The sequence below is a fragment of the Erinaceus europaeus genome, chromosome 9 (genome assembly GCF_950295315.1).
Source record: "Erinaceus europaeus chromosome 9, mEriEur2.1, whole genome shotgun sequence".
Classification (NCBI taxonomy): domain Eukaryota; kingdom Metazoa; phylum Chordata; class Mammalia; order Eulipotyphla; family Erinaceidae; genus Erinaceus; species Erinaceus europaeus.
The window spans coordinates 117,322,024-117,344,108 of NC_080170.1; the positions used below are offsets into that span (position 1 = coordinate 117,322,024).

At 38.2% G+C, this 22,085-nt stretch overlaps 1 protein-coding gene and 1 pseudogene across 1 annotated transcript; both read left to right on the top strand.

Annotated features, from left to right (window-relative positions):
* Positions 1-260: 260 nt before the first annotated feature.
* Positions 261-1,038, top strand: LOC103118345 (keratin-associated protein 13-1-like). The gene has a single exon (XM_007528561.2). The coding sequence runs from the start codon at positions 311-313 to the stop codon at positions 818-820; it is 510 nt and encodes a 169-aa protein (XP_007528623.1). The 5' UTR covers positions 261-310; the 3' UTR covers positions 821-1,038.
* A 7,298-nt stretch (positions 1,039-8,336) lies between these two features.
* Positions 8,337-8,844, top strand: LOC132540320 (keratin-associated protein 13-1-like; annotated as a pseudogene).
* The last annotated feature ends 13,241 nt before the right edge of the window (positions 8,845-22,085 follow it).

Genomic DNA, 22,085 nt, shown 5'->3' on the forward strand with positions numbered 1-22,085 from the left:
GATTAGATGGTCATGATTAGATGACATTCATGACACATAGAGCATTTCTGGCACTAGAAGAGTTTGTGGGCTTAGCAGTATTAACCCAAAATAAATTCACCCACAAATGAGATGGTAATCATTACTCAACTGCAATTAAATTATACTACTGCATTGCAAATATGAAAATGAGAAATTCCAATGGTAGGGAGAGTGACTATGAAGAAGGCCACACCTTTACTTGAGCATATAAAAAGGACTCCAGTCCTGTAGAAAACATTATACATTTAAACCTTCTGCTGTAATTCATCGGAATCCTTCTCCTGTTAACATGCCCTACAACTGCCGCTCCAGAAGCTTCTCCTCCAGCTCCCTTGGGAGTGGCCTGAGGTACCCAGTCTCTTCCTGTGGCTTTTCCTACCCCAGCAACTTGGTCTACAGCACTGACCTCCTTTCTCCCAGAACCTGCCAGCTGGGCTCCTCTCTCTACAGTGGCTGTCAGAACACCTGCGCTAAACCCATCAGGTGCCAGACTTCCTGTGTGGTGTCCAGCCCTTGCCAGATCTCCTGCTACCGCCAAAAACCCTCCACACTCTGCAGTCCCTGCCAGACAACCTACATTGGATCTCTGGGATGTGGGTCCAGCAGCACTTATCCTCTGGGTCATGGACCTAGAAGCTTCTACCCACTTGGTTGTGGTTCCAGTAGACCCCCATCTTATGAAATCATTGGCTTCCCTTCTCTGAGCTCTGGATCTGGATATTTCTGTCCATCATATTTTTCTTCTAGATCCTTCCAGTCTTCTTGCTACAGACCAACCTGTGGATCTGGCTTCTATTAATGTATTAATTTATAACACTGGTATCCAATGTCATCAGTGTGTCTCCTCCAAACTTTCATTATCTTTACTATCTTTAGAAAATATTACCTTCTTATTTGTCAATTATCAGATTTTTTTTCTCATCTTTGGTCCTGACTACTGGATGACAAACTACAAATGATAAAATATAGATTATTTAATAACTGAAAATAAAGTCTAAAGTCTACATTGGAAATGAATTTGTGTTATTTGTGTTTTTTTAAATTGATTTAGCTTTACTATAATATAATGTGTGGATCTTCAGGCCTAAGTCTACAGGTATAAAGGACCAAAGTAGTTGAGAGTTAAATCAGAAATTGAGAAAATACCATAATGTGTAGGTATATATGACTATGCTTATACATAAAAGAATGAACAGAAGATAAATTAAAATTACCGCCTATGATTCTTAAGTTTTTGCTTGAAGTTAGCCATTTTAGGTTGGTAAAAAAATTGAGTGACAGATCTTAAGAGTAGGTTTACATTTCAGGTAAACAAACCAAAAAATAACTGATGATAATAAGCTTTTGATAGTATGAGGAGTGATGAATTCATGTGTATTTCAAAAAATCTTGGGTAGATAATATTTTTTAACATGGTGATATTCTTTGCAAGAAAATAGAGTTGTAGAAGCAAACAAATGTAAATATAGAATGTCTTATATAAGAAACTTATAGCTCAAGGAAAGGAACTTGCTAAAACAATGTTTAATAAACATTACCATCCATTCTTTGCTTTTTTTTATCAGAGACAAAATAATGTTGTATACCATTTTTATGACTTAAAAAAATATTTATAGAAAGGAAACACTGACAGAAACCATAGGATAAAAGGGGTACAACTCCACACAATTTCCACCACCAGAACTCTGTATCCCATTCCGTCCCCTTAAGGAAAATTAGAACAATAGATAGATGATAGATGATAGATAGATAGATAGATAGATAGATATAGACAGACAGAAATACAGACAGAAAAATCAGACAGATGATAAAAAGAAATAAAGAGATAGAGAGACCAGACCACTGGCTTATGTTGGTGCTGGGACTGAACCTGGGACCTCAGTGCCTAAGGAATAAAAGTCTTTTGCAGAGTCAGAGGATGGAGCATCTGGCAGAACATAGATACTACATTGCTAGGTGGCCAATTTCAAGCCCCCAGTCCCCACCACCAGTGAAGCCATGGTGCAAGTGTTTCTCTTTCCTTGGAAAATATTTAAATTGTGAATAATAGTACTTCCTGTTTTCATCATACTCATTCAAAATAGGAAATCACTTTTGTGATAAGGCACTCTATTTCTCTCCTGCTTCTATAATAATTTTGTATAAAAATAAATCCTCCATTCAATGACTAGGTGTACTCTTAAAATTTGCTCTTAGAGAACACTAAGTAAAATTAGTATGATTACAAATAAAACAACACTGAAAAATTATGGCTTTTATGGAGTAAATATAGATAAATTGCTTGAAACATATAAATAATTTCCTTAACACCAAAGTTGTTGAATTAAATGAGAGACTGGTAAGAATCTGGGCAGGGGTAACAAAAATTGAGTGGGAGACATTCTAATAATTTAATACCTGAATTCTAACAACTATGAACAAAATCTTAAGTGAAGAGTGAACCACCAATATTTACTACTTTGTATGAACTGAAATCTAGTTCCAAATCATTCTGACATTTGATTAGACTTAGATCAGCCAGATATGAACGTTCAATTAATACTCGATGAATACAGCTATAGATATAAATACAGATAGATGATTTTGTAGTCATAAGGACAATTTATATATAGAAAAATATAAATACATGGTTACAAGCTTATAAATAACTATAAGATACATAATTATATCTATATATAATTAGATATAGATATAGACGAAGAAAATTTTCCAATGTTAACAAATAAGGAAATAGCCTAATTTAAAATCCCTCTCATGTAGGAGAGATAGTATAGTGGCTATGCAAAAAAGACTTTCATGCCAGAGTTCCAGAGTCCCAGTAAGGAGTTAAAAATAAATTAGGTACATCTAAGTGATACTTAGTTTCACAGAATATATTTAAACTACCAAATCAGTGAAATTACAAAATATTGGTAGAGTTTCAGAGAATATGAAACATGGAGCTCAAATAATAGTGGTTTCAGTCATCAAATGTGTGTGTGTGTGTGTGTGTGTGTGTGAGAGAGAGAGAGAGAGAGAGAGAGAGAGAGGGAGCATATGAATGTACATGCACTGGTAGACACTTAATGAAAATTTACCACATACTGACAAGTCAAGTACTAGGGACAGTCCAGAGAGAATTATGCAAATGGAAAAACAACATCAATTCACAGATTCAGTAACTGGTATACGAATGTATACATCATAAATATGCAATAAAATTTTCACACATTGGCACATTGGATTTAAACTGATGAACAAAAAAAGAATAAGAGAGGGGATAGGAGATGGCACACCTATAAGTGCACATGCTACTAAGTGCAAGGACCTATGCAAGGATCCAGGTTTGAACCCCTGGTTCCTCACCTGCCGGGGTTGAGGGTGAGGGGCTTCACAAGTTGTGAAGCAGATTTGCAGGTTATCTTTCTCTTTCTCCCTCTCTATCTCCCCATTCTCTCTCAATTTCTCTCTGTCTTGTCCAATAAAATAGAACAAATGCCAGGAGTAGTGGATTCCTAGCTCCTGCAGTGAGCCCCAGAGATAATGTTGGAGGCAAAATAAATAAATAAATGCTAGAAAATGACAAGAAAATGCAGTTACCTTTCAAACATGATGATTGATGACTTTTTTAAAAATTTTTTTATTTTTATTTTTTTTAATTTTATTTATTTATTCCCTTTTGTTGCCCTTGTTGTTTTATTGTTGTAGTTATTATTGATGTTGTTGTTGTTGGATAGGACAGAGAGAAATGGAGAGAGGAGGGGAAGACAGAGAGGGGGAGAGAAAGACAGACACCTGCAGACCTGCTTCACAGCCTGTGAAGGGACCTGCGTGCAGGTGGGGAGCCGGGGGCTCGAACCGGGGTCCTGACGCCGGTCCTTGAGCTTAGCGCCACCTGCGCTTAACCCCCTGTGCTACAGCCCGACTCCCTTTTTTTTATATTTTTAAGATCTATTTTGTTTATTTCATATGAAAGAGAGTCTTACATTAGAGATATAAATAGAGTGAAGGACACTCCCAGAGGGATAAAGAATACAGAACCTCCCAGTGGAGGGGATGAAATAAAGAACTCTCGTGGTGGGAATTCAGTGGAATCATATCCCTCTTAAATCACAATCTTGTTGATCATTATTAAGTCACTAATAATAATAATAATAATAATAATAATAATAATATGTGAATGAGAGTTTCACATGAGAGAGGAAAAGAATGGGAAAGAGATAAGCCAGTGTACCACTCTGGTTAACAAAGCCCTGGGCATTAAACAAGGAGCCTCAGGTACACAAGGCCTATCAACTGATTTGTTTATTCAGCTTGTAACTCAATTTTAAACACATTAAAAAAAAAGAAAAGCTGTGAAAAAAACAATTGATGTAGATAATAGATGAATATTCCTTTGTCAAAACCTGTGTTCCTATTTCCCTCATGCCCTGCTGCTGCACCCAATCCCACACTCCTAAGCAGAGCAGTCTAAGAGATCCATGAGAGATAAGAACCTTTAGGGGGAGGGGGTCGGGCAGCAGCGCAGCGGGTTGAGCACATGTGTCAGTGTCACAAAGCACAGGGATGTGCAGGGACCGGTGCAGGGACCAGCGTAGGGATTCCGGTTTGAGCCCCTGGCTCCCCACCTGCAAGGGGGTCGCCTCACAGGCGGTGAAGCAGGTCTGCAGGTGTCTGTCTTTCTCTCCGCCTCTCTGTCTTCCCCTCCTCTCTTTATTTCTTTCTGTCCTGTCCAACAACGAACGACATGGACATCAACAACAGCAATAATAACTACAACGCCTAAGGGCAACGAAGGGGGAAAAATGGCCTCTAGGAGCAGTGGATTCATGGTGCAGGCACTGAGCCCCAGCAATAACCCTGGAGGCAAAAAAAAAGAACTTTTCGGGAGGATTCAGGCTGGCCAAAACCAGGGAGCATTTTAGGCCGGAGATGGGTTCTATGCCCCTCCACAACAGAGCTGAGTTGCATTGTGTCAAAGTAAAACATTCATCCTGATTGCATCCCTGTGAAAAAACGAATGCCTGTCCTATTGTTTGTTCTGAAATGTCACCATGCTGTAAAGCACTATTTAAACCTGTGCTGTTCCTTTGTTCTTTCTGGGCAGAGAGTCTTCCTAAAATTAATTCAGATTTTCTTGCCCTCTGGTGTATTAAAATTTTTCCTCTCTTTTTCACCTCACCCAGCTCTAGTCTCGTGTTTGGGGATAATTTCTGCAACACAATGACATTTAAATGCATGTCTGAAGAAAGAATTCATTCTGACAAATTCACTTTGCTAATGCCCTTCTATTAAAATGAAGCAGAAATACAGCCATTTTGAAGACAAAATATTTGGGAATTCATCAGTCTTCTATAACTAAAATATAAAATGTCATACATAGTCAAAACCAAAATAATTTTAGAAGTGGTGAGAAGTTACAAGGACTGAGAGTAAATAAAAAGTGTAGAAGGTAAATACAATGTAATATCACCTATCTCTCTCTCTCGATATATATATATATATGTGTGTGTGTGTGTGTGTGTGTGTATATACACAAAAATGATCTCTCTATATACATATATATGTGCAAAAAAATTCTAATAGGAAGTGTAGTGACCAATAGATCATTTGTATATAGCCTGCACATTCTCCTGTGAATTTTATATCATCTCTAAATTACTTGTAATGTGTAATGCAGTGCAAAGGTTATATAAATAGGTGTTTACTATAGTTTTTGCAAATAGCCACAAGAAAAATTTTGTTCATATTTGGTAGAGATACACCTACCTCAGGCTTAAGCATTTTGTTTCCTATTCACTGTTGGAAGAAGCCAGGGTTGTTTAACCATGTATATTCATAACTTACTATATTGGGTTGTCAGGAAGACCTTGATGCATATTTGCATTAAAAACAAGAAATATATATTATAATTCTTCTGACAATAAATATTTAAGATTTTAGTCATTATACTGTGCAAGTCAGTATTCACTGTGATTCTATTACAGCTTAGTATTTCTTACTCATTTGACTCTAAATATATCTTGGTTTATATCTGTGACAGACCACATTTCTCATTCAATTACCTTAAATTTCTCCCTTACAATACATTGGAGAAGTATGGATTGGATTTCTGATGGTAAATTTAATGTATTAATAGGTATTTAAAATATTGATTTGTAATGATATACCTGAAACTTTAGGGAAATAATATCTGTGATAGCAAATAGATGATCTCTAATCTACCACCATAGGAAAACCAAATGACTTTGTGTCAATCTCTACACTCACTGTATCTATCCACAGATATTATAAAGGTCAATGACCAATGAATCATGGGCATAGGAGAGAGAAAGAACATTCCTGGTCATGATTAGATAGCACAGGTTGTGTATAGTCATAGCATCTTAGCATTGGAAGAGCTTAGTGATGCAGTAACATAACAAAATGATGGATTCGCCCATGATGATGGTAGGCACTGAAATTAGAAATTCCTATGGTGGGAAAACAACTCTGAAGAATGAAGGGCACATCCATGGTTGGAAGTATAAAAAGACTCCTATCCTACAACAGCTGGATAAGGCCATGAGACCAGCATATTTTAATGATGGCTCTTTTGTTTACTTCCAGGACACCCCATCATCTGGGGCCACACTCAGGGAATCCTGGGATTTCCACCTAGATATGATGGGCCTAGACCTCTAATCTCTCTCTCTCTCTACACTGTTGCTCGTCATCTCAATCAAGAACAACTTCATAAAGCCTCTTGTGGGCCTCATAGTACCTTGTCCTCATTATGGAAAAATGGTAGTAAGGACTGCCCCACTCACTGAAGGGAGGTGGGGTCAACATACTCTGCCACTCAAGGGAGACAGGTCCAGCAGTTAGTGCAAATTTATATACTTTCCCCATATTTGGGAGCTACTCTCTTCCCTGACCCAGTTTTCTAGTCCTATTTCCAAATCTGACACCATCTTCCCACATGCATGTTATCTGTCAGGCTCAGGCAAAAATCGATGATATCATGGGATCCTTGGAATATAAAATAGACTTTCTAGTTTTTTCCAAACGGACACCCCAAATCTCACCTACTGTATTCTTAACTTTAGGTTCCTGATTATTAAACAATTTGTTCTGCTTTATGTCTTAATGATTTTCAGCCAACAACTTGAAGATGCTACCATGACACCAATTTTACTTCCCTAGGAAGACGACCTCACCACTGTGTCCTGGAACCCCACCTCTCTAGAGTCCTGCCCCACTAGAGAAAGAGAGAAACAGGTCTGTCAAAGCCCATGTCCAGCAGAGAATCAATTACAGAAGCCAGAAGCCAGACCTTCCACCTTCTGCATCCCATAATGATCCCGGGTCCATTCCAATGGAGGAGATGGGATGTAGTAGTATGGTGGTGGGAATTGTGTGGAATTGTACCCATCTTATCCTAAAGTCTTGTTGATCATTATTGAATCAATTAAAAAAAGAAAAAGCAGTAGATAAAACAAACAACAACAAAAAAAAAACAAAAAAATAAATAAATAAAACAAATCAAAACAACTATCCAGGAGAAGACAATACCTTTGAGAATCCTCTTACTGCAATTCATCTGTTTCGGGGTGTCTCTCTCCTTCTCCGGCAGGGTGTCCTCCAGGGGAAAAGTAACGGGCTAGTTCTTTCTTGCTCACGACAGGGGTGACACGAAGTAAAAGACACCAGGAGACTCTTAGAGTGAATCTAGAATCTGAGTCCTTGAGTCCCAGAATCCTAGAGTCCGTTTATTAGCAAAGTGGACATGAGTTAAATAGAAAAGCAATGGAGGTAATTATTGTTGCAATATGACAGAAATTACAGGTTTCTTAACAGTCAGCATGCCCCTAAGGTAGGGGGTTGGTATGACAGGAATTGATGAGATACAAGACAGTTATTTTCCATAACACAAGCAACTTAATTATCCAAAGGTATTTGAGAGAAGCATAGGGGTTAAACCCGTAGGGTGAGACAGAGAGAAGATGGATATCAAAAGGCCATATAGTTTGGAATTTGCCTTGTCTGGGCTCTGAGGTGTGTGATGAAGTGTGTGATAAGGTGTGTTCTTCTGTGATCAGAAGGTGACTTTGAATGAGTGAATCTGCAGCCATGTGGCCTGCAGTTAATGGAGGGAAGTACTGGGGTATCTGTGGGCCTGAGAGTCAAGAAGGAAAGAACCAAGTCTGAGTTTCCCCCCTTATGCTCACCTCGGTTGAGAGAGACTTACCAAGAGGTTATCTTCTCAGACCTCCATCCAAAGATGGGGGTGGTTCTCCCTAAGCTCTATCAGGCTCACACATGTTCCCAACAATCTGAACCCCTCTCCTGCCAGCATGTCATATAACTGCTGTTCCAGAAGCTTCTCCGCCAATTCCCTTAGGGCCTGCTTGTGCTACTCAACTTCTTCCTGTGATTCTTCTTTCCCCACCAACTTGGTCTATACACTTTGCTCTCCCAGAACCTGCCAGCTCTCTCTACAATGGCTGTCAAGAGATCTGCCCCAAAACCATTGGATGCCAAACTTCTTGTCTGGTTCCCAGGCTCTGTCAGAACTGCTGCAAAAACCCAAGATCCTTCATGTTCTTTATTCCATACAGGTTAAAATATTCTGAGCCTCTGGGCTGTGGGTCCAGTAGCAACTGTCCCCTTGACTATGGATCCAGAAGTTGCTACTCATTGGGCTACAATTTCTGTGATTTCAGACCATGGGGTTGTGGACACTATGGCTTCCCTTCCCTGAAGTATGCATCCAGGTTTTGTTAGCCTACCTACTTTGCTTCCAGAAACTGTCAATCATCATGCTACAAGCAATCTGTGAATTTGTCTCTATCCATTCCTTGAGCATCTTACTCTTTAAAGAAATATATTCAGGGGTAAGGTAGGTAGTAGCACAACAGGTTAAGCACACATGGCACAAAGCCCAAGGACTGGCATAAAATGAGTCCCCAGCTCCCCACCTGCAGGGTGATTGCGTCACAGGTAGTGAAGCAGGAGTGCAGGTCATTCTCTTTCCCTCTCTCTCTTCCCTCCTCTCTTGATTTCTCTCTGTCCTATCCAGCGACAGCAACAGCAATGACAACAATAATAATGACAACAACAAGGGTAGCATCAAGAGCAACAGAATGGGAAAAAATGGCCTCCAGGAGCAGTGGATTTGTGGTGCAGGCACCAAGCCTCAGCAATAATCCTAGAGGCAAAAAAAAAAAAAAGGGAGTTGGGTGGTAGCGCAGCAGGTTAAGGAAACATGGCACCAAGTGCAAGGATCGGCCACTAAGTATCCCTGTTCGAGCCCCCGGCTCCTCACCTGCAGAGGAGTCGCTTCACAGGCGGTGAAGCAGGTCTGCAGGTGTCTATCTTTCTCTTCCTCTCTCTGTCTTCCCCTCCTCTCTCCATTTCTCTCTGTCCTATGTAACAATGATGACATCAATAACAACAACAATAATAACTGCATCAACAATGAAAAACTAGGGTAACAAAAGGGAAAATAAATATAAAATTTTTTTAAATTAAAAAAGAAATATATTCAACTTTGAAACAAAGTTTTTAACAACTTCATAATTATCAGGAAAACCTTTCTAAAAATCTGCTGTTTACTTTATTCCAGTTACTAACTACTATAAAAATACCTCTAAAATATACAGTGCACATTAATAAAATGTGTGAAGTTTATTTGTAAATGAATTTTGAAAAGTGAATTTATTTTAATAAATTAGTAGGATTATTGTTGCATTGTATTTGCAAACCAGGTGAAAATACAAACAAGTGTAATTTAATAAAATCATTCAATCAGTCAAGCTTCCTGGAAGCAAACTTTGCGAGCAACAAATATTATTGGGTTTGAATTTGTCTGTGGAGCAGAGTATAATCATTTCATTCCTCAAAAATATTGGTTTCTGGAATACTTACATCAGACTTTTTCATCATTAATTAACTCAGGAACATATATTGTTTTGTGTTCAAAGTATGTGGAGTCATGATGTTTGCTGACAAAAGAAAAACTAAAATAACAAGGAACTTGAAAGACATAATAGAGTGGGAGAAATTTTAGTTTATACAAAAAAGTGGTATGTGTTAGTTAAGTTACTTTTTTGTTTACTTAGTGTTTCATGGCAGAAAGGAACCATATTCTTCATCTGAGTACCTTTTAAAGGTAATTTGTATCCATTTAAAAACAAAATGCCATTTACTTTACGTGAGACTAATTAATTTAGTTAACATAGAGTTATACCTACTGTATCCAGAACATAAATTAAACATAAATGGATAAAAAAGTAATTAACATAATCAGAGTCATTGTCCCAATCAGAGCACAACAAACATTTAAAGACCCATTATATATTTTATGTTGTTACTCTAAATTTTTAGAAAATACTATAAAGTGAAAGATACATAGAATACCAATAGTTTTAATACTTAAACTAGAAGTTATTATCACTCTGCAGAGATAATGTATAATGTTCAAAGGATTCTCTACTCTATTAACTTTCACATCTCTATAAGAATCATGGGGGGAGCGGGGCAGTAGCGCAATGGGTTAAGCACAAGTGGCGCAAAGCGCAAGGACCGGCATAAGGATCCTGGTTCAAGCTCCCGGCTCCCCACCTTCAGGGCAGTCGCTTCACAGGCAGTGAAGTAGGTTTGTAGGTATCTATCTTTCTCTCCCCCTCTTTGCCTTCCCTTCCTCTGTCCATTTCTCTCTGTCCTATCCAACAATGAGGACTTCAATAACTACAACAATAAAACAAGGGCAACAAAAGGAAATACATAAAAATAATTTTTAAAAATGTAAAATAAATAAGTAAATAAATAAATAATTAAAAATCATGAGACCCATATATTTTGCAAATTATACACTTTCAACTTACTGATTTTATTTTGCACGTGAAGAAACTTGTAGTGAGTTGACTTCACTGTAGGTTCCAATTCCATATAGAAGTCATGATTCAATGACTTCACAACAGTTGAAATAAATAATGGAAGATAAGGGTTCATATAAAAGCAGAGAAATATGTGATGAAGACAGAGAATAAAGACATTTTTTAATGAAGAAGTAGAATAAGCAGAGAATAGAAAGACCATACTGTTATTAGAAATCAAGTTACATGTTGTATGGGCTCACAGTGACAAATAGAGCCAGAGAAGTATCATAGATATTGGTCAGCTCATTGTTTATAGATCTTGAATTTGGGACCATACTTATCTTAGATGTTACCTCCTCTTATTCACACTGTTAAAATGGAACCATCAAGAAAACTTGCCTGGAAGGGTGCCTGCCTTGCTATGCACACAGTCAGGTTCACATCCTTACACACCATGTGACATTACTAAGGAAACAGTGGAGCTCTCTCCCTCTGTCTCATTTCCTATTTCTCTCTCTTTATCTTTTCAGAAAACGAGCAATTGTGAATCTGCACTTGTTCAAGCCCTTGGATGAAAGGTGGGGGGGGCATTTTTCCACTTGGTCACTATTTACTTAAATTCTTAAAAATATCTTGATAAAATAAGGGGTTTTGTTCAATAATATACCAAGCAATACAGACTTATATATGAATCAATTTTGTATGAATTAATTATTCTGATTCATATATTTAACATAATATAGCATATAGAAAGCATATAGAAAAATGTAATGAGTAGACCACTTGCATTCCCCTTCTAAATAAGAAACCAGAACATCTGGTAGGCTTGTTGGGTTCTGGAACAAACATCCCACCTAGAAAGATATCTCTGTCAAATATATCATTCAGCTTTAAGCCAGAAGCTGGAAAGTGTCCTGCATATTTATTTTCAGGTGGAAGCAGTCTTGTTAGTTGGACCAAATAAATTTTGCATAATATGGTGTTGGTGGTACCTGTAATACATAAAAAAAACAAAAGAAGCATGGAATTTATGGCCAGTCTCAATAGGAGAATCAACATTCACAGGGGAAAATGAGGTGACAGAAGTAGTATAGGACAAGTCCTTGTCATCTGGATGGAGGATTAGCATAGCTTGGAAAATCAGATCCTTAGACATTCATCGAACCTGAGTAAGACACAGATTTGACTGTGAGACATGAACCCATGCATCTCTGCTTTTACAGCTGCCTGTCATTATCTGGGAAGCTGGCAGTCAGCTGAGGTAAAGAACAAACACCTCATCACAGACCCCTGCAAGCGTCATCCCGGCTTTGACCTAACATGTTATGATTGGGCCCTCCTCAATCGCTGTCGAACAGGCCATGGCCAGTGCACCGCTATGTTCCATCGCTGGGGAGCCAGAGATGACCCGAACTGCCCCTGCGGCTACAGACAGACTATGACCCACATAGTCAACGACTGCCACCTCTCCAGATTCAAAGGAGGGCTCGAAACTTCACATCAGGCTCAACCTGATGCTGTTGACTGGCTACGGAAGAAGGACAAACGCTAGAAGAAGAAGAATCTGGGAAGCCAGTTGGCACTAAAGAGTGGTAGACTTGGCAGTGCTTCATTGTAATATGGAAAGAGTTCTTACAGAGCCATAAACTGTCATAAGGATAGGTCTATGGCTACAGTTGTATTATATATACGTAATGAAATTCTACTGGGCTACTGAAAATTAGGAAGTCGCCTTCTTCTCATCTTTAATGGAGCTTGAGGGAGTCCTGTTGAATGAGATAAGCCAGAAAGAGATAGTTGAATATGTGATGATCTCATTCATGGGAAGAACTTGAAAAAAAAAAAAAAACAGAATAGAAAGGGGAAACAAAAAGGAAGGAAGGAGTGAAGGAATGAAAGAAAGGAGAGAGGAAGGGAAGAAGTCAGGAAAGAAACCCATAGGCTAGAAGACTAAGCTATAAATAAATAGAAGAGACAGAGATACTGGAAATTCTTGCTATACCTTTCTTTCCTTGGATGTCTACATTATCTCTTTTGCTCACACACCCCTCTCTTCACATACTCCCCAAACCAGCATCTCCTTGCGACTTTAATTCACTACTCTTGCTGTATTGTGTCATTAAATTTTGATCTGGTTCCTTTCTATTTGTAGTCATGTCTCATCATATGTCATTTTTTTCTCCCCCCCCCATTGAATGTGATAAGTGCTGAATTATAATATGTGATGGGCAGAAAATAAATTTGGAGAATGTGAATCAGTAGTGGCATGCAAAATCAATCATTTGAAGCAGCCTTATAAAAAAGCCTTACAATGCCACTGACATTTCACGCAGTAGAAAAGAGACAGAAAGAGTCCCAGAGTGAAGCAAGATAGACCTTCCTGGAGTCATGGCTGGGAGCTTCTCTGCTCATAACAGGATGAAGCTCACTGACAGGTCATCCTAGAATTTCTAGTATAGAGCTGACTGCTGTATTCGTGCTATAAAAACAGATTGTGGAGCTTATAAATCTAATAAGTAGGAAATTAGTCAACTGTGATTACAGAGATGTTTAGTGAACTATACCAATGCAGATCATATACAAATGTGAGCAGTGAATTTATACTTCTATTTATGGACTGATAATTCATAAACTCTTCAGTTTAGAAGAGGACCTTAAACCTCAGAACTTATTTTTTATCGTTATTTTCTATTAGTGATTTAATAACTATTGACAAGATTGTGGGATAAAAAGGGTATAATTACACATAATTCCCACCACCAGAGTACCACATCCCATCCTCTCCACTGGAAGCTTCACTATTCTTTATCCTTCTGGGAGCGTGGACTCGGGTCACTATGGGAGGTATGGCTCGGGTCACAGGTGGGAGGTATGGCTTCTGTAATTGCTTCTCTGTGGACATGGAGGTTCGCAAGTTTATCCATACTTCCAGCTCCCAGGCTGTTTCTTTCCCTAGGCGGATAGGACTCTGGGGAGGTGGGGTTCCAGGACACGTTGGTGAGGTTGTCTGTCCAGGGAGGTCAAGCTGGCATCATGGTAGCATTTGCAACTTGGTGGCTGAAAATCATTAAGATATAAAGCAGAACAAATTGTTTAGTGATCATAAATATATAAGAATATAGCAGATGAGATTTGGGGTCTATGTGCTGGAAGAAGCTAGGAGATCTATTTTAGGTATATTCCAAGGGACCCCTAGAACTTCTTATCACCACTTATCTGAGCTCACATTATTTGTAAACATGTTCTATCACTGTTGCTCTGGAAACGTTTTCTTCTAATTGGAAACTCCCAGGGAGATATATATATATATGCTTTTCAGGGGTTTCCTTCCCAGAAACTTGGTTTACATCTGTGGCTTCTTCTTTCTAAGCACCTAAGAGCTCAGTTCCTCTCTCTACATTGGCTTTTAGAAGGACAGCTGTGAATCTATCAGCTACTAGGTATTTTGTTCATGGCCTCATGACCAGGAAGACAAGAAGCAGAGAAAAGTATATCTATTTATCTGGTGCTCAGTGAATAGCTATAAATATTTATATGATACATCTATGGGAAATGGGACTGAAAACAGGTGATGGCTATGCATCAATCTTTCCATCATTTAGAAGACTTGTACTTTAGGAAATAGTAAGCCTTTATTCCTTCTTCTCCCATTCAGTCTTCTGGAACAGACGGTAGAAGACATGGCTGAAACAACTTCATTTTGGCTGCTCCCCTAGTCTAATCACTTTTGCACATTATCTAAGAGATCCATTCATACTTAACATAACATGAGGATGATGATCACTGACAGTGATTAAATAAATAATTAGCAGCAATTAATTTATTGAGAATATATTTAAACTGTACGTATAAAATGTGTGTGGAAATCACCAAGCTTAGACCTTTGAAAAAGCAAAATCTGAGGAAAAATAATGGAGGTGGAATTCAAATTTCACAATTACTTGTCACCTATAGGAACTTATTGCCTCCAGATTTTAAGGACAAGAGGTTTGAAGAAATTGGTTTGGAAGAATAGAAATAATAATAATAAACATGTAGAAATATTGAATAATTTTGGTTATGATTGTATTTATTTTGTCATATGTGTTTTTTAAAATATACATTAACGTAATTTGTTAGACAGAGACAGCTAGAAATCAAGAGGGAAAGGCAAGAGAGAGAGGCAGAGAGACACATGCAGCACTATTTTGCCACTTGCAAAGACTTCCCCCTGTAGGTGGGGAAGAGGGCCTTGACCTGGGACCTTGTGCATTGTAACATGTGCGCTCAACCAGATAAACCCACCCTGGTTCCTTATTTATCTTGTAAACTTAGAGACTTGAATATGAGCAACTTCACTCTTGGGTCAGCTTTTTTTTTTTTTTTTTTTTTTGTCTGATAGAAAGTAAAGTAAAAAGAAAGAGAGGGGAATTGTCATAGCAACCAAGCCCCCCCCCCACACACACACAGTGCTGCCACTACATCTGGTGTGATGCAGGTACTTTAATCTGGGCCATACATATGACAAGACACATACCTTAAGCTATTTTTCTGCCCTGAGTCATGACTCTATTTAGGAACGACTTAAAAATGTATATATTAGTTTATAAATGGTGCTGAAATAGTCTGCCCACTTAGAATACTCAGTATACCACTGAACTAAGATTACATGGAGGTACAATCACCCCTGTAATGTTTTCTGTCGGCATTCACGCAGGTGACACCAGCAGGAAGGCTAATCTGATTGGCTCTCTCTCGCTCGCTCAAGAAATGACACAAAGTAGAGACACCAGGGAGGAATGATGTGCTCTCAAATCTCAAATCTCATTTACTGGCAGGTGGACATGAGTTTAAATAGAAAACCAAACAAAAAATATATTTCAAACATGTCAGAAATTACAGGTTTCTTAAAGGTCAGCTTGCCCCTATGGTAGGGCGCTGGTATGACAGGAATTGATGAGATATGAGACAGTTATTCTCCATGACACAAGCAACTTAATTATCCAAAGGTATTTGAGAGAAGCATAGGGGTTAAACCAGTAGGGTGAGACAGAAAGAAGATGGATATCAAAAGGCCATATAGTTTGGAATTTCTCTTGTCTGGGGTCTGAGGTGTATGATGGAATGTGTGATAAGGTGTATTCTCCTCTGTGATCAGTAGGTGAGGTGAACTTTGAGTAAGTGAATCTTAAAGCAGGTGGCCATGTGGCCTGCAATTACTGGAAGGGGGTATTGAGGTTTCTGTGGGCTTGAGAGTTAAGAAGGGAAGAACTTAGTCTGAGAGACGGTTTTTCCCCTTTGCTCACCTTGGTTGAGAGAGGGTATCTTCTCAGACCTCCATCCAAGGATGGGGGGAGTTCTCCCTAAGCTCTATCAAGCTTACACATAGCCCCACAATTTCCCAAATGCAAAAGTAAACCCATTCTGGAGGAAAACTGTATTATTGAGGACGTCAATCACCTCTATCATTTTTCCTACAAAATGTCACTCAATCAAGTACTAGCAGACATGAAGAACCATACATGACTAATTCCAACAGAGAAAATTACATCTTGAAAACAGGATGATTGGAGTTACAGGTAAAGAAATACACTATAAAGATATGCATAAAATTGTCATGCACTTCTAAATCATTGTGATTATTACATATAAGAGTTTGATGTAATGAAAATGTGTCCCAGCACTGCAAAATTTGTGAGAATATAGATGGGAGTCTATAATGGGAAAATGATGTAACAGAAAGAAACACAAAATTTAAAAGAAATAAGAACAAGAGAGAATAAGAACATCCTGAAAGCCAAGAGAAAAGGTCTAACAGCATCACTATTGCCATTAAGGATCAGAAAATACTGGAACTATTTGGAATGGGGACTATTTTGTGAAAGTTAAAGGTTTAGTATTCTCTCTAAACTCAATCCACTGGATACCAGGAGGACCCCTTCCCCAAGTTGCTGCAACCAAAAGTGTTTCTTTATATATTCTCAAACATTCTCTGGAGGAAAGAAGATAAAATGTTTCCTTGTTTACAACCATTTGTCTAAGCTAATGTACAAGAGAAAGATAAACACAAAACACCGAAGATAATTTAAAAGAAATAAAAATGACAAAGTAAAGAATTTGAAACCTGGAAACAGGTAAGAATGGGAGTGGGGAAGAAAACATCCTCAGGGAAAGACATGAAGAACTTTCCAAAACAGTGTTAGCAAGTCCTACATACTAGAAAAATAAAGACTACAGCATCTACATAAGTGATAATTTTGATCAACACCAGTTATAAAGAGACACATTTCTAAGTAGCCTGTGAAAGAAAACTGATTTAAATTCTATACAAAGGAGCTTTTGAAAAAATGCACTCAAAATTTTGTAAATAAACAGATGCCATGCTAGAACTATGCTTAGTAAACATGTATTTCAAAATTAAAGACAACTTTGAGAGAATTTTCCATCTGCAGAATGATATTAAAATATAAGCTATAGGTTGTTAGTGAGAATAAGTGCATCCTGTCATGACAAAAGGAAAACAAAAGACTGAAGTTCTATTATCTGTGTTCTTCTGTTCTTTAAAAACACATGCACACACATACACACAAATTATATATATATACACACACACTGTATATAATCAGTAAGATACAGTGCCAGAGCATCACTCTACCACATCTACCACATGTAGTGCTGCACACTGAACTTGAGACATCCTTTAATATTCAGTGTACTACCTCCACTGTTACAAATACTACTCTTTTTTATCATGTCTTTCCTAATGAGCCTTTATATGACTAGAAAATGATTCCTATCTAAACTGGTTAAGTGTATTCGATATCTTTACTAGATGACAATTAGACAAAAGGTCATATAGTACCCTCAACCTTACTATTTCAACTCATGATTTTTGAAAGCCTGCCTCCTTATTAAGATGATTAATCAAAGTTCCATCCTCTGATTAATTACTAGCATGTTGAAAAAGAAGTCTTAGAGAATTATTAGCAGGGTGCCAAAACCAGGCTTTAGAACATATAATGGTAAATCTCTCACCCACAGATGAGAGATCTCAAACAGAATTAGAAGTAGGGGGATATAGAGCAGCAGCAGCTGTGTTTCTCGCCTCTCCTCTCTCTCCCAGGTCAAGTAGGAATACCAAAGGAAACCACCTGGGACTGAAACAAGACAGGACTAGAACAACTTCAGGAACCCACCAAATCACCGGTGAGTACAAGTACATATGGTTCACAGACAGAGAGGAGCCTACAGAGAGATTATGTGGCTGATAATAATCCAGCAGTTTACCAGTTGAGTCACCACCTCCAGTCTGTTTCACCAACAAAAAGACGACTGAAGGGAGGAAAGACTTCCCTTATACTCACCAAATGCAACTGTGAGTGTCCACTGCTACTGCCCTCAGAATCTGGAGCAGCTGGTTGGGAGGCCCTGTGCTGAAACCAGGAGACATAGAACTAACAAGGAAACTTATGAAAAGATCTATACCTAGGTGGCCTAGTGGTGGGGCTGTAAGAGTCTCTTTGCATAACCACTGGATTATCTCTGTCCCAATCTGCTTTACCTCTTGGTCAGGAGATAAGAAGCCTACTTATAGTTTAAAAACCCTCATATCCCATAGCCTACAGGGAAGAAAAGAACAAAAGAGGCTTTTAAGCCACTGAGCTCCAACATGGGGATTAAAATATTATTGAAACAACTGCCAATTTCCACAACTATAAACTATTTAAGTACCTTTAAGTACCTTACTTATACACAAGTCAATCCAGGAAAGAGTGATCAGTAATTTGAGAAGTACTGATAGAGGGACCTCATAACATACTATATAAAATGGTTAAACCAACAAGAAGAAATATTGGAGAAATGAGCCAGGACAAGAGTCTAGCTAAAAGCACCCCAAAGGTTGAAACACAAAATAATGAGGTCAACATCCAAACACTAGTTAAGGAAATAATCACAGGAGTGAGTAAAGAGATTGAAAGAATTTTCATCAGAAATGTAGAAACAACAAATGAGACTCTGGAAGAAACCACTAATTATCTCAAGTTATTAGAGAGCTGAAAACTGAAATAGTTGAGCTAAGAACACAACGAGCTGAATAAGCTAACACAGTATCAGAATAGAGTAAGAAAATAAATGAACTCCAGAAAACAGTAGAGGGGAGAGAGAATAAAATAAATGGGGCTGAAGACAGAATTAGTAAGATTGAGGAAAAATTAGAGACAACTAAAAATGAAGTAAGAAATCTCAAAAAGAGATTAAGAGATACTGAAAACAACAACAGAGACCTATGGGATGATTTCAAAAGAAATAATATATACATTATTGGCTTACTAGAGGAAGAAAGAGAGGGAGGAGAAGAAAGCATTCACAGGACATAATAGCTGAGAACTTCTTTAGTCTAGACAACATCAAAGATAAAGGTTCAAGAAGCCCAGAGGGTCTGAAACAGAATTAACACAGACATAAGGACACCAAGACACATCCTACTTAGAATGGAAAGGAATAAGGATACAGAAAGGATCCTGAAGGCTGCAAGAGAAAAACAAAGATTCACTTACAGAGTAAAACCCATAAGATGAGCAGAAGACTTCTCCACACAAACACTACAGGCCAGAAGAGAATGGCAAGATATCTATAGAGTGTTCAGTAAGAAAGGCTTTCAACCAAGAATAGTATACTGCTAGACTGTCATTCAGTCTAGATGGAGGCATCAAAACCTTCTCAGACAAGCAACAGTTGAAGGAATCACCAAGCCTGCCCTGAAAGAAGTTCTGAAAGGTCTCCTATAAATAGTCACACCACCATAAATATTCCATACATTAGAGTGCTCTAAACATCTACAAGAATGGTGTGAAAATATCTTCGTCTTTGATATAAATAAATGTCAATGACCTGAATTCACCTTTTAAAAGGCACAGAGTAGGAAGATGGATCAGAAAACAGATTACAACAATATGCTGTCTAGAGGAAACCCACCTAACTCAATAAGACAAACACAGACTCAAAGTGAAAGGATGGAAATCTATCATACAGGCCAATGGCCCACAAAAAAGGGCAGGAACAGCGATTCTCATATCTGACAATATAGACTTTAAAATAGATAAGATTTAAAAAGATAGGAATGGACACTACTTACTGCTTAGAGGATCAGTCAATCAAGAGGACTTAACAATTTTTAACATATATGCACCCAATGAGAAGCACAGTCAATGAGACAACACAGTCACAGTAGGGAACTTCAACACCCTACTCTCTCAACTTGACAGATTATCCAGGCAGAAAATCAATAAAGACATAAGGGAACTAAATGAGACAGATAAACTAGAACTATTGGGCATTTTCAGAGTCATTCATCCCAAGAAACTGGAATATACATTTTACTCAAGTCTACATGGGTCATTCTCAAGGATAGACCATATGTTTGGCCGCATTGGTCATTCTCAAGGATAGACCATATGTTTGGCCACAAAGACAGCATCAGCAAATTCAAGAGCACTGAAATCATCCAAAGCATCTTCTTAGACCACAGTGGAATTAAAATAACACTTAACAATCAACAAAAGATTAGTAATAGTCTCAAAATGTGGAAGCTCAACAGTACACTCCTTAACAAATACTGGGTGCAAGAGGAAATAAATAAATAAATAAAAATGTTTTGAGAGTTCTATGAAAATGAAGACACAAGCTATCAAAATATTTGGGACACAGCTAAGGCAGTACTGAGAGGGAAGTTCATAGCCATACAAGCACACAGTAGGAAACAAGAAAAAGCACAAATAAACACCTTGACTACAGATATTAAAGACCTAGAAGAAGAAGAGGAAGAAGAAGGAGGAGGAGGAGGAGGAGGAGGAGGAGGAGGAGAAGGAGGAGAAGGAAAAGGAGAAGGAGGAGAAGAAGAAGGAGAAGGAGGAGAAGAAAAAGAAGGAGGAGAAGGATAAGAAGAAGAAGAAGAAGAAGAAGAAGAAGAAGAACAACAACAACAACAACAATAACAAGAACAAAGGAATCTTAAAGCAACCAGAAGGACAGAAATAACTAAACTTAGGGCAGAAATAAAAACATTGAGAATAAAAAAATATACAAAAGATCAACAAAAGTAAATGTTTGTTCTTTGAAAGATTGAACAGAATTGACAAACCTTTAGCCAGACTCACAAAACAAAAAAGGGAGAAGACCCAAATAAATCGCATCAGAAATGAAAGAGGAGATATCACAATAGACACCTCAGAAACTCAGCATATCATGCGAGAATTCTATGAACAACTCTATGCCACCAAGCTAGAGAACCTGGAAGAAATCGACGATTTCCTAGATACCTAAGAACTTCCAAAATTAAGTAAAGAAGAACTAGATAACATGAACAGGCACATCATAGCTAATTAAATTGAAACAGTTATCAAGTGTTGGTATGAGACCCCTTCTGTTTCATTTGGTTTAAATCCCCCCTGCTTAACACTATTCTATTTACATAACCACTTCATTCTATTTACATAACCACTGTTAACAAGTACCACCCTCCCTCCAGGGCATTGGTGGTTCAGTGATAGGATTCTCGCCTGCTCCACCCCCTCCTTGTCACACTCTGATTTTCACCAGTCACTTTTCTCTCCACCCTCTCTATGTCACATCCTGTTTCCACCGTACTTGGCAAGTATATATAAAGACAGCATTGTGAGTTTTACTTTACCTTGAGTTTAGCTTAACTCAGCTTCGATTGGGCTGCATCCTGAATGAATAAAGAGATACGGCCTACAGCTCAACCATGAGTCCCTGGTCATCTGTTACCCGCCCGTGAAGCCAGCCCGGCGAAAACGACATAACCCGTCGAAAACAACAATCAAGAACCTCCCCAACAATAAAAGTCCTGGACCTGATGGTTTTACAAATGAATTCTACAAAACCTTCAAAGAAGAACTAATACATCTACTTTTAAAAGTCTTCCAGAAGATTGAAAACACTGGAATACTCCCTTCCAGCTTCTATGAAGCCAAGATCTCTTTGATAGCAAAAGCAGACAGGGGCACAACCAAAAAAGAAAACTACAGACCAATATCTCTGAGGAACATAGATGCTAAAATACTGAACAAAATTCTAGCCAACTGGATACAGCAGTATATTAAAAAGATCGTTCATCATGACCAAGTGGGGTTTATCCCAGGGATGCAAGTTTGGCTTAATATATGTAAATCAATCAACATGATCCACTACATCAATAAAAGCAAGACCAAAAATCACGTGGTC